At 29.0% G+C, this 12,212-nt stretch overlaps 1 protein-coding gene and 1 long non-coding RNA gene across 3 annotated transcripts; one reads left to right on the top strand and one right to left on the bottom strand.

Annotated features, from left to right (window-relative positions):
* Positions 1–1,112: 1,112 nt before the first annotated feature.
* On the bottom strand, positions 1,113–1,917 carry LOC126678021 (11 kDa late embryogenesis abundant protein-like). Its single transcript, XM_050372874.2, has 2 exons — positions 1,761–1,917; positions 1,113–1,667 (listed from the first exon to the last, which is right to left on the bottom strand). The coding sequence occupies exons 1-2, from the start codon at positions 1,845–1,847 to the stop codon at positions 1,281–1,283; spliced, it is 474 nt and encodes a 157-aa protein (XP_050228831.1). The 5' UTR covers positions 1,848–1,917; the 3' UTR covers positions 1,113–1,280.
* A 1,830-nt stretch (positions 1,918–3,747) lies between these two features.
* Positions 3,748–5,363, top strand: LOC126676579 (uncharacterized). Of its 2 annotated transcripts, none has more exons than XR_007640358.2 (2): positions 3,748–4,080; positions 5,028–5,363. It is a non-coding gene; the product is annotated as an uncharacterized LOC126676579 (long non-coding RNA). The 2 variants fall into 2 exon arrangements; XR_008790509.1 differs by having other exon boundaries at positions 3,748–4,475.
* Positions 5,364–12,212: the final 6,849 nt, after the last annotated feature.

Raw genomic sequence — 12,212 nt, 5'->3', positions numbered from 1 at the left:
TTAGCACGTCATCCGTAGATTAACTTATATTATGACACGTCATTAAAATGATGACAATCTTGTAAATTCGTTTTTTACTTATTTACAGCTTTGAATAGTAATATTATAAGATTGTCATCATTTTAATGACGTGTCATAATGTGATAGGTTTGGTCTATAGATGACGTGATAGACCGAGTCTACCAAAGAATTTTTCCGGTAATAGTCTTGTTTAATATCCACTTTATACTCCAATTGCAATGGCGGATCTTCGCAAACACCATCTTAATAAAACTTCTTGTTTCCACTTACAAAAAACATAAAACCGTTAAAAGGAAAAAAAAACCGTCAAAATGTTTCGATTTACCGTTCCACATTTTCAAACTATGATAAGAAACCGCTACGGACGAAATCATCGTCACCATCAATTCGTTAATTACTCCTTTTAAAAGAAGTATTGCCAAAAGCATAATATTTACTTTTATTCTTGATATAATTGAAAAGGAAAATATAGAAGATTTGATAATTTTCAGATTTTAAAAAACAAAAAAATTTGTCACCATTAGAAACTGCCGCCATTAAGGATTTGATTGTATGAAATGAATATATAACCGAATTATGAATATATTCTGGATAATATAATGACTGGAGAAAAACAACAAATCCCTTTTTTATTGATAATTCACGGTGGTTCAACACTACTTTATTGCCTTTGAAGAATTGGTGGATTAGCCAGCGGAGCCAAAAGTGAAAAACATGCAACATTATATGTAACAATTAATTAAACAAATTAGAAAAGCAAACCTGTTGGTGGATCTATCGTTGTAAGTTGATTATATGAAATTTGATTTGTAAATAATTATAAAAAATATTTGTGATTATCAATATTACAGTAATTACACTTCTACTTAACCAAAATGATATTATAGATATATAGATTATAAATTTGAAAAGAAGAATCTATAGTTAAAACAATTACCAAAAGTAATCATTTCAATTTTTTATCATATCATACTAATATTGAATATCAAATTGAAAAATGAAATTATATGTGTTGTAGAGGTTGTCCAGACTGAGTCAATTTTTTTAAGTAAAGCCTGCCTTATACGTCTTTTTATCATAGAAAATACTAATAAAAACGAAAACTCAAATTTTATTCAACTAAATACATTAACAGTCCAAACTAAAAACATCAAAATACATTAAAAATATATTTTGAAGAACACGTTCCATATATTGGAACGGTACTGAACCACAAATTAAACCAAGACCCACAAATTCCACCCTATGATGAATATGCACTAAACAAGTGGGTTATGTCCTGTGGTGTGACCAGGCAACCCAGTTGGCGCAGTCCCGGCTAACCCAGATGAATCAACTTGTCCACCATAAGGCTGACCAGTTCCATGCCCAGGCATACCAGATATTTGATGGGTGCCGGTAGGGTACTGACCAGGGGCCCCAGTCACAGAGTGGGTATGAGTTTGCGTCTGATACCCAGTAGTAGGTGCACCACCAGCAGCAGCAGTATACGACGGAGCATGAGCGCCAGCTTTCTCCGCTTGCTTGGCGGCTGCATTATGCTCACGCGCCTCCTGTTTGTTCCATTCCGCCTCTGCTTTTCTCTGTTCTTTCTTATCTGTTGCTATTTGTTTCTGCACCGGATCATGTGCTGACATTTTCTCTACCTGTAAATTGACAATTTGCATTACTATACTACACCATATCTTGATATTTTCTTAACCCATAAATTAGTGTCAAATAAAAACATAAATTTATACCTTTTCTTGGACAGTGGCCTTGGTCTTGTCCATGCCAGCCTTAGCAGATGCTGCAACGTTGGCCGCTGTTTCCTTAATGGACGCCATTAACTTAATTTTTCTTAATTAATCACTCACTTGATGATCTTCGTGTGTAAATTCTTCGATAACTGTTTAACTTTGCTGTGGATATGGTGATTAGCAGTTGAAAAACTTATATAGACATCAGAGAGTTCATGGGTTCCCGACACGTGTAAACTTAGTTGGACACGTGGAAGAAACTAGGACAGGAACCGAAAATTTTGAGCCACGTGGAATGTGATAGGAACAAATATTTAGAAGTTTTAATTTCTGACAAAAGCGGAAGTAATCGAAAGTAATGGAGTGTAACGTGGCGAGTGAATGTAAGAAGCGTGGCGACAAGAAATTATTACACGTGTCCTTTTCATTCTAGCTTTACTTGCCTAGTTTTCTTCATTAGATCCGCGTATTCTCAGATTTTTATGTTCAAATTGCATACAAACTCTATTTTTGTTTCCAAAAACTGGGATAATTATACCACAACTATTATGTAAATCCTTTTTGTGTTATAGTTTTTCCGTCGTAAAATGATACATCATTTGAACAAATACAGTAATTAAAAAATATAATTAAAATTTATTATTTTAATTAACTTTTTATTTCATTTTCTACAATTTTTTAGATGTATAAATAATAAATTAGTGATTATTTGTTTGTATTGGTGCATTTTATATTGATAAAAATAATATATTTATTTTAAATTATAATAAGGAATAAAATTATGCATATTTACTAGAGATAAATAAAATATTTAATTTTAAAATTGTCTATTAAAAAGAAATAACAGAAAATACAATATAAACATTTTAGATGGAACATGTGAAAATTAAAAATTATCGTTTTAAACGGAGGGAGTATTTATTACAATAATAACTTCTAAAAAATTTAATTAGTGAAAATATCATTTTGAAGTAATAATACAAATATTAAAATTAGTTAATGATAATTAAAATATTACTTAAGTGGCTAGTTAAGCGTTATACAAACTAAACATCTTTTTATCGTGCGATGTGGCTTGTCTCTGTAGAGAGAATTTTGAGTGCATGAGACAATGCTTTACAGTGATTTACGGTTTTTACCCGAAATTACGTCTCTTAACTCATTTATTTCAATATTTTTCCTATTTTTTAGATAAATTTCTCTATTTTTTTGGAGATAGATTTGCAGTTTATTTGTGTAGATTATTGGATCATTCAAGACTTTTCAGCGTTTGTCAAGTTCTTAAAAATTCAAAATTTTGATATCGTCATTTGAAGTATATTAGCAACGAAACAAGTGGTTAATAAAAATTAAGAGGGTGTAATTGATGTTAAGAAATTCTCATCACTTGAATTCATCATATTTATTGTTATCGCCGGTAAAACTTGTACTTTTAATTTTTTTTTTTTTAGGTAAATTACTTTTAAATTTTTATTATTATTTCGTTTCTATTTCGCAAAATCAATTATAGAGTTGCAATTTATTTTTCATTTTTGTATTTTTGGTTTATAATGTACTTCGACGTTTAGGTTACAATCTCAATTTAATTCTTTAATATCATAATTTATTGTTATACCATCGTCCCTTGCCGCTGTCTCCCTCCTCCGCTTGCTGCCGCTGCCCTCCTCCGCTCGCAGTACCATCATCCCTCATCACCGCTGTCCTCCTTTGCTCGCTGTCACTTCCCTCCTCCTCCGCTTGCCAACCACCACTATCTTCCCCCTCCTCCTCTACTCGTCAATCCTACATGAATTGTGTTGTTCAAAATCAAACCTATATGTATGTTATTCAAAAGTTGTACTAAATATATATAGAACTGTGTTTTTATCTCAAAACATATTTTTGCATCAAAAACCTATATTTTTGTAAATATTTATATTTTTTCTAGTATTTATGTAAACTCAAAAAATAATGATGTTTTGTTTTGCGCAAGGTGACGGGTTTGAATTTAGAGGAAATTAGGCCCAGCACTATAAAAGGCCAAAATAATCTCAATGATACGGACCGGATAATTTATTTGCCAAAATACATTATACTTTTTATTTCTTTCCTCTTTACGATTATGTTTTACATTACGGTTTTTCCTTTGAAATCTTCTAAATTCTCTCCCATCTTCCGTTTATTCTCCAAAGTTGTCTTCTAGCTGTGCCGTCTCAAACACCGCTGCATTATAAGTACGGCAACCGGAGCTCAGATATAGAGAGCCCCCAACAACCACCTCAGGCTCAATCTAGAAAGGCATCTCTCAGCTCAATCATTGGTCCCTGGCTCAAGCAATCAGGTTTGGCTGTAAATTAGATTGTGCGGGTCGGAGCTCTTAGGTGGCCGGCCTATTCAATCTTTCTCCTCCTCAACGGGAGTTGAAAGAATGTTTGTGGCCGGGTACTTCATTTAATTTTTGTAAATTTTAATGGGTTGTGATTTGTTTTGATGTTGTGTTTTTAATTGAAGTCAATTGATCAGTTTATTGGGATTTTACTTTTTCAATCTGTTCAATTTTTCCCGGTTCAGTATAATGATCTTAGAGACACTTGTTTTTTCCAGTAGGTTCAGTAGAAAATCAATTGTAGCATTTACTAGTTGATAGTCTGTCAATTAATGGCAAGAGTTAGGGATATAATTGAAGATTTTAAAGATGAAGTTAGGCACACTACTGTTTTATTGGGATACAATGAGGTAAACTTTTACTCAGTTGATTTGATTTCAATTTGAAATATTTATCTTTCAAGTGTCTAAAATTTGTAAAACAGGTGAATGTATTAATATTACTCAGTATATGCTTCATTATATTTACAACATAAATTATAAATTAAAGTGTATTCAAATGGAAATAAAGTGCTTGTTTCTTAAACTACATTTTCATACTTAATGCATATGTTTGACAGATACCAAAGAAGAGATGCCTTTGAATTTAAAAGTACTTTAATGCAGGTGATGTGATTTATGCATCAATTGACCAATTTGTTTGGCATGTGATATGATGTAATTCTATGGTGTTTGTCTTGTATAATCAGAATTAGTAAAGCAATTTATAGAAATTATTGATTATTTGGCCTTATTTTGAAATGTCAAAATGCTATATATTTTTATAGCTCTTCCAGCAGTGTTCTATTATATATATGAGTTGGAGATGTCAATGGGACAGTATTGCAATTTAATTAGTGTGGGTTTTTTTATGTTGGACCTTGTTTGTTTTCTTATTTTTGATTCTGATTATATTTTCTTCAGCTGAATGATAGCAATGCCAGGTACCGAGACCAACCGACGGCATCTTAGCTCCGGTCTTCAATTCGAAGAAAACTTGGGCGTGTGCTTCTCGTTGACGAGGAGGAGACGTAGGCCGCGAATGAGCCATTGATTTTCTAGTGTTATTTTCTTTTCTTGTTTTCTTTGCTTGAGATGAGAAGCATGGCAAACAACTCATTCTTCAACTATTGCATTGTATCTTATTCTTTACAAGTAACTTTTTGATTCCACCGATTCAATTCTTTTGTTTTTGGTATTGGTGATTTGTTCGGTGGCTTTAGGGTGGTGATTTTATCAATATGATTAATGATTTTGCTATGTTTTGTGATTTTATTTTGTAATTTATGGTTGTTATGATTTTGTTGTTGGTTTTCCAATGGTTTACTAATAATATACCAATAAATTTATATTTAGTAATAGTGTTGGTAAATCTTGAGTTAACCGTTGGTAAATTTATAATTTTTTTTTATGATGCTCCTAATTTTTTATGTACATTTTTTTCCACTAGTGTATTTATAATGGTTTTGTTGTTGGGTATCCAATTGATTACTAACGTAACACCAATAATTTTAGTAAACTAAGTAATAATTCATTTTAATTTTATCAATATAATTAATGATTTCGCTATGTTTTGTGATTTTATTTTGTAATTTATGATTGTAATGATTTTGTTGTTGATTTCCCAATGGTTTACTAATAGTATACCAATAAATTTAATTTTAGTCATACCGTTAGTAAACCTTCAGTTAACCATCAGTAAATTTATAATTATTTTTTTAATGATAATCTTGATTTTTATGTAATTTTTTTTCACTTGTGTATCTGTAATGATTTTATTAGTGGTTAACTAATGATTTACTAATGCTACACCAATAAATTTAGCAAAAATTATGTGTACTATTAAAATACCCAAGATTTCCAAAAAAAAATTACTAATAGATTTCCTAATATTCACTGATAATAAAACAATTTAAATATTAGTAAATTTTTAGTAAACCGATAGTTAAATATTAGTAAACTGATTGTAAAATTAACAATGAACTTTTTTATATATTTATAGTAACCCGATCTTTGACTATTATTATTATTATTATTATCATTATTACTATTATCAAAAATTAAGAAATTTTAAAAAGTAAAATGATTTCATAAATGGTAACCAAAGGCTTACGAAATAGTTACTAAATAGTTACCAATCGATAACACAAAAATAAGCAATCATTAACAAGAAGTTTTATTGGTCAAATTTGGGTATAAAGCATATTTTACAATCAGTAACTCTTTAATATAGTAAATAATAGTAAATCTATTTTAAAATTTATTATGAAGTATAAGTAACCTATTGGTATATCATTAGTAACTCTTTAATGTGTCATTAGTAAGCTTCGTGTCCCGGAATTTAATTATCAATGCATGCTCATCTTGGTTAAATCGGGATAAGTTGAAATAAAAAAGATAACTTGAGGTTTACTAAAGGTTTATAAATAGATTACCCAAAGGTTACTAATTTTCACCAATAAGTAATATATTATGTATTTGTACTATTATTGTACATTTTACTATTAAACTAACAAAAGTTTTTAAAAAGGTTTGCTAATAGGTTTCCTAACATTCACCAATAGAAATATTATTTTCATCTTTTAAGAAATTAATATAAATTTTGTGATAGTACACCGTTAGTTAACCGTGAGTAAACTGTCGATAAATTTATAGTTAATTTTCAAAATATTATTTCCATCTTTTAAAAAAAATAGCAGTAAAGTCGCAATCGTAAAGGAAAAACAAATATAGTAAATTAATAGTAGACCAATAGTTAACTACCTATTAGTTAATTGATAGTAGACCGTTAGTAAATTGATAGTAGACCAATAGTTAACTACCTATTAGTTAACTGATTGTAGACCGTAAGTTAACTACTCGTCTAGTAAACCAAAAGATAAACAATTTTGTATATATTTATAATACTGATAGCAAATCAATAAATTTATCTTTTAATAAATTGATAGTAAAAATTGAATATTTTTACCAAAATATTATTTCCATCTTGTAAAAAAAATAGCCAGCAAAGTCGCAATCGTAAAGGATAAACAAATATAGTAAATAGATAGTAGACCAATAACTGCCTATAAGTTAACTGATGATAGACCGCTAGTAAATTGATAGTAGACCAACAGTTGACTACCTATTAGTTAACTGATAGTATGCCGTTAGTAAATTGATAATAAACCAATAGTTAACTACCTATTAGTTAACTGATAATAAACTGTTAGTGGGTGTCATCAAAGACTTGCAAGTATACAATGAACAATTAAATTGAAAATTTATTTCTTAATAAATTGAAAATAATTTGAAAGTACACTACTAATAAACTTATTTTTGGTAGACTAACAGTAAATCGATAATAAACTAGTAAACCTATAATATTTTATTATGTTTATTGTTTTATTATAACATGAATAGGTTATTAAAAAATAGTAATTAAATTTATAATTAAATCGATAATAGACCATTAGTAAACGTGATCCGTAATTGCAAAATTGCAAAATTTATGTTAAATATGCTAAAATTAAAAATGTATGTTAAATAACAAAAACACTCGAAAGTTACTAAACATTTAGTAAATTTGTTTTTTAACTAAATCATATTAAACTTGTTTTTTAGTAATCTAAAAGTAAAGAAACTTAATTAATTTCATACATGTTTGTAATATGGGTATTAAATATATTCCATCAAAGTAAACTCATGATAATCTATCGGTTTATATATGGTAAACTTGTAATAGTTTATAATGTTTAAGTAAATCTATAACATGTGGCTAAGGAGGATAATTAGCCTTGTAAATAGTTGCAAGATAGTCATTATTTCTGATATCCACCGCCGAGTCACCAAATGTCATAATGGCCGGAACAAGATTGTCTTGTAAAAATCCACCGCCGTTTAGAAATACAAAAGCTAAAGCAAAAAAACTAAACTGAGAGCCATTTTAGTACTGAACGGAGTGTTTGTTCTTACATGTATTTTTGTTTATAAAGGAATTTACAAAAGAATATTATGCATCAAATTGGAATAAGATTAAAAAATTTCATTATGGGCATAACACAGTTAAACGAAGTTTCTCTTAGACATTATATCAAACACTTGTTGTGCATCTTTCATATTCCTACAATTTACAAAAAATCCATAACCCAATTCTCCATTATAATTGTCAATTTATCATTTGTACATAAATTTATTTCTTCTCTCCTTAACTCTCACTGTCAATACATTATAAGATCTGGCGAGTGAAAAAAGAAAAAAATAGAAGATTACAGAAATTAGAATGGAAAATTAAAATCTTAACCCAAAATGAAAATAATTACGAAACCTTTTAATGATAAGTTCAGTTTTAGGCATTAAATTACCTGACCCATTAGAAGAAAAAGTAAAAAAAGTGGAAGAGAATGGTTCAGATGCATTAGTTTTGGAATGAAGAGAAAAGAATTAACACACGATGTCAGTTATGATTCAGATGCGCTAGTGTTGAATTTTGTGGTATGGTTTCTTCTTTTTCTTGTTCAGAGGATTGAGTTACGAGTTCCAACCCTAAAACCCATTTTCGTCGCGGCCGAATGCTTTCTTTAGTAACATCTGGAATCGTAATTTTGCAAGAAATTTTGGTCAAGTCGTAAATTTCAATAGATTTTAGTCAGCAGGTGATCTTGAGAATATTTAGGTGTTTCAAGGGTATTTGTCTAAAAATCTCTTGAATTTATCAAAGTTGGCCCAACTCATCGGATATGGCCTTTCTAAGATGCTTCCCCCTATATGTTCAGAAGGAAATTATATGGTTTACGATTAAAAGAAAAAATATTTACAAAAACAGGATTAATCTTATTAGGTTTAGAGCATCTTCAATAGACTCTTTATAACAAAAAAAAGAGATTATTTCTAAATATCTGTTTTGGGTAAAGTATTTACATCATTTTAACCCATCTTTTCCTCTTATCCTACATTACCTAATAAGCTAACTTATTTACTAAAAATGCCTACTATATAAATAAGCCTTATCTCATTTTAGGTTAAATTTTTATATAGACACCTTTTTTCTCTCTCTCTTCTTCTCTCTTCTTTTCTTCTTCTTTTCTTCTTCTTTTCTTCTTCTTTTTCATTTAATTTTCAGTTTATCTCCTTCGATTACTTTTCCGTTCGTCTTTCCGGTCGCGCTTCCGTTCATCTACTTCCGATGGATTTCTCGTCGTTTCCAGCCATTTTTCCGTTCGTCTTTTCCGTTCGCGCTAGTCCGTTCGTCTTTTCTGTCCTCGCTATGGATTTCTCGACTCGTTTTTAAATTTATGTAATTTTTTAAGTTTTTTTTAATGATTTAAATATTTTGTGAATAAATTATTGTAGATCTATAATTTTTTGTTCATAAAATTGTTCTATTATTCATATAATTATTTATTTTGTCTTCTCTTATTCATAGATTTGTTTATTACTACTAATTTTGTAAAGAAAATATTGATTTATGGTGCATTTGTAATAATTTTATAATACCTTTACGTTTTAGTGTATTTTTGGTGTATTAATGGTGTATTTCTGCCGTTTTTTAGTATATTTATGGTGCATTTACAGTGTTTATGGTGTATTTGCAGTATTTATGGTGTATTTGCAGTGTTTCATGGTTAAACCACAAAAAACACTACAAAATACCATAAATACACTACATATACACTACTTATACACTAATTTTACACTATATAAACACCATAAAAACACTATATATACACTATTGTTACACTATAAAAAATAAAATAAAATATTCCAGAAAAAAAATAAAAATTAACACTATATATACACTAATCTTACACTATATAAAAAAATTGCCGGTCGGTTCGGTTGACCGAACCGAAAAAATCAAAAACCGAAATTGAAAATTGAAAAAGGTATTTATGAAATTAAAAAAAAAGGTATTTTTCGTAAATGAAATAAATTAGAAAAGAAAAGTCAAAACTTGCAATGTAAAGTTGTAAATAAAATGCCAAAACGTGTATTTTAAGAAATTGTCACAAAAAAACTCTCTTAATTAAATAATCTATCCATAAATTAAGAGTCCAATTAACTTTCTATCACTTAAATTTAAGGCCATGTTTGGTTCATGTAATAGGTGCGGAATGGAATAGCTATTCTGTATAGAATGACAATTCTTTGCTTTGATTCATAGAATAGGTATTCTAAAAAATTGCTATTCCATGATTTTGTGGAATAAACACTCCTCTCAAAAACTAAAGAATGGCTATTTCATTCCTTATAGAATAACTATTCTATTCCATGCTATTCTATTCCATGAACCAAAAACATGGCCTAAGAGTTTGTTTGTTTGACTTTCCAAATGTTAGAGATGACAATAGAAAAGGATTATCCATTCCCATGAGAACCTGTCCCTAATGAGACAATAAATTTTCATTAATTATTCTTAAGAAAACGGAGATGGAGGAAGTTCATTCCCCATTTACAGGGATGGCAAGGGGACGGAAAGGGGACGGGAAGTGTAGTCCCCACTTTATAGGGATCCTCATTCCATGTGGACCGGATGCATATACATATTTAATTATTATTTTTATATATAATTCATATTTTTACTCAATTTAATATTTATTAATAAAAGCATAATATCGTGTATATATATATATATATATATAGTGATCGAAAGATTAAAAGTATAAATATGCAATTAAGTTTAGTGTTTAGTTGTTGCTTTTTTAAATAAGAAAATAAAAAAGAATACATTTTTATATATTAAAATAAAAAATAATTTTTTCATTATAAAAAAATACGCTCTTTGTTTTGTAGTTAGGATAATATTAAATTACATTGATTGTTAAAAATGCTAAGTTCTTAACTTTAAACAAAAACATATCATATTTAAAAATTAAACGGGAATGTGAAAATCTTTTATGGATACGTAGAAACCCATGAAAACATGGATGAAGATGGATTCGTTCCCATCAATTAGACGGGAATAGAAATGGGAATGACTTCTCTATCTCCATCCCGCCTCATTGCCATATTTTGCTATCTGTTTTAAATATCACGATATGCTTAATACAACAATCACCATCTAACTTTTTATTTTTGTTTTTTTTTACAACGGATTTACAGTAAAAAAAGAAAAATATATATAATACTCAATGCCTTTTTTATTTTAGTGATTAAAAAAATGGAGATGCAAAAATTAAAAGATGAAGATGGCGAGTACGAGACCAGCACAGCAATAGAATTTCAAATCATCAAAACAACGACTTACTGTTTATGTAACCAGATTCATACAAATAAAATAACTCCTTATATTTTTCATTGACATCCAATAACTCCTCAACTTCCTATTATTGATATATATATTTTCATTAACCTAATTTTTGTTGAGAAATAAGCTCCAGAAGGACCTTCTTATGATCCTTCAATCATAATTTGCTCTTTATTTGGTTTTGATTTCACTATTTTTTAACCATCATTATTACAATTAGGTTCAGTTAACATAAACATGCAAGTTTTTCTAAATTAATTCAACTTCATTCATAAGAACATAAATAACCAAATATTTAGACTACTTTTTATGTCACTTTTAAAATCTATATAATATGATGAGTGCATGAAGGAGAAACAATTATATATACATTTCAAGTATTAGAAAATGATATTCACGGATGGGTGATTGAAGAAAAAAAAAGAAAAAGATGAATAAAGGGTTAATGATTTGAAGAGTCCGTTGAAACAAAATTAATATTTTACTTTTTATATTAAAAATGTTTTTTATTTTGAATAAAATTCTCTCTAAAATAAAGAGTACAGTTGGAATTGCTTTTATAAAGTGATTTTCACAATAATTGTGCTTGTGAATTTTTGGGTGCTAGGTGTGCAATTTTAGTCCTCTTGATTGAACTGTTGGGTTTTATAGGTTCATAACGTAGCGGAATTTTAAAAATTTATCTAAAAACCCAAAGAAAGATCCATATAATTCGAATTAACAGAATAATTACTTATTTGTATGTCGAATTCAACAGCAATGTAGGAAGGAAGGAGGTGGTTCACTTTGGTGATACCTGGCCTCGGATCAGAAACGTCTCCAAAAGAACGCGTCCTCTACGAGTATCCACACGAACAGACCTTAGTCAAAACTAGTGCTTGTGT

The sequence above is a fragment of the Mercurialis annua genome, linkage group LG4 (assembly GCF_937616625.2).
Source record: "Mercurialis annua linkage group LG4, ddMerAnnu1.2, whole genome shotgun sequence".
Lineage (NCBI taxonomy): Eukaryota > Viridiplantae > Streptophyta > Magnoliopsida > Malpighiales > Euphorbiaceae > Mercurialis > Mercurialis annua.
Note: the sequence above shows the minus strand (reverse complement) of the source record. Positions and strands in the feature narration are given on the sequence as shown.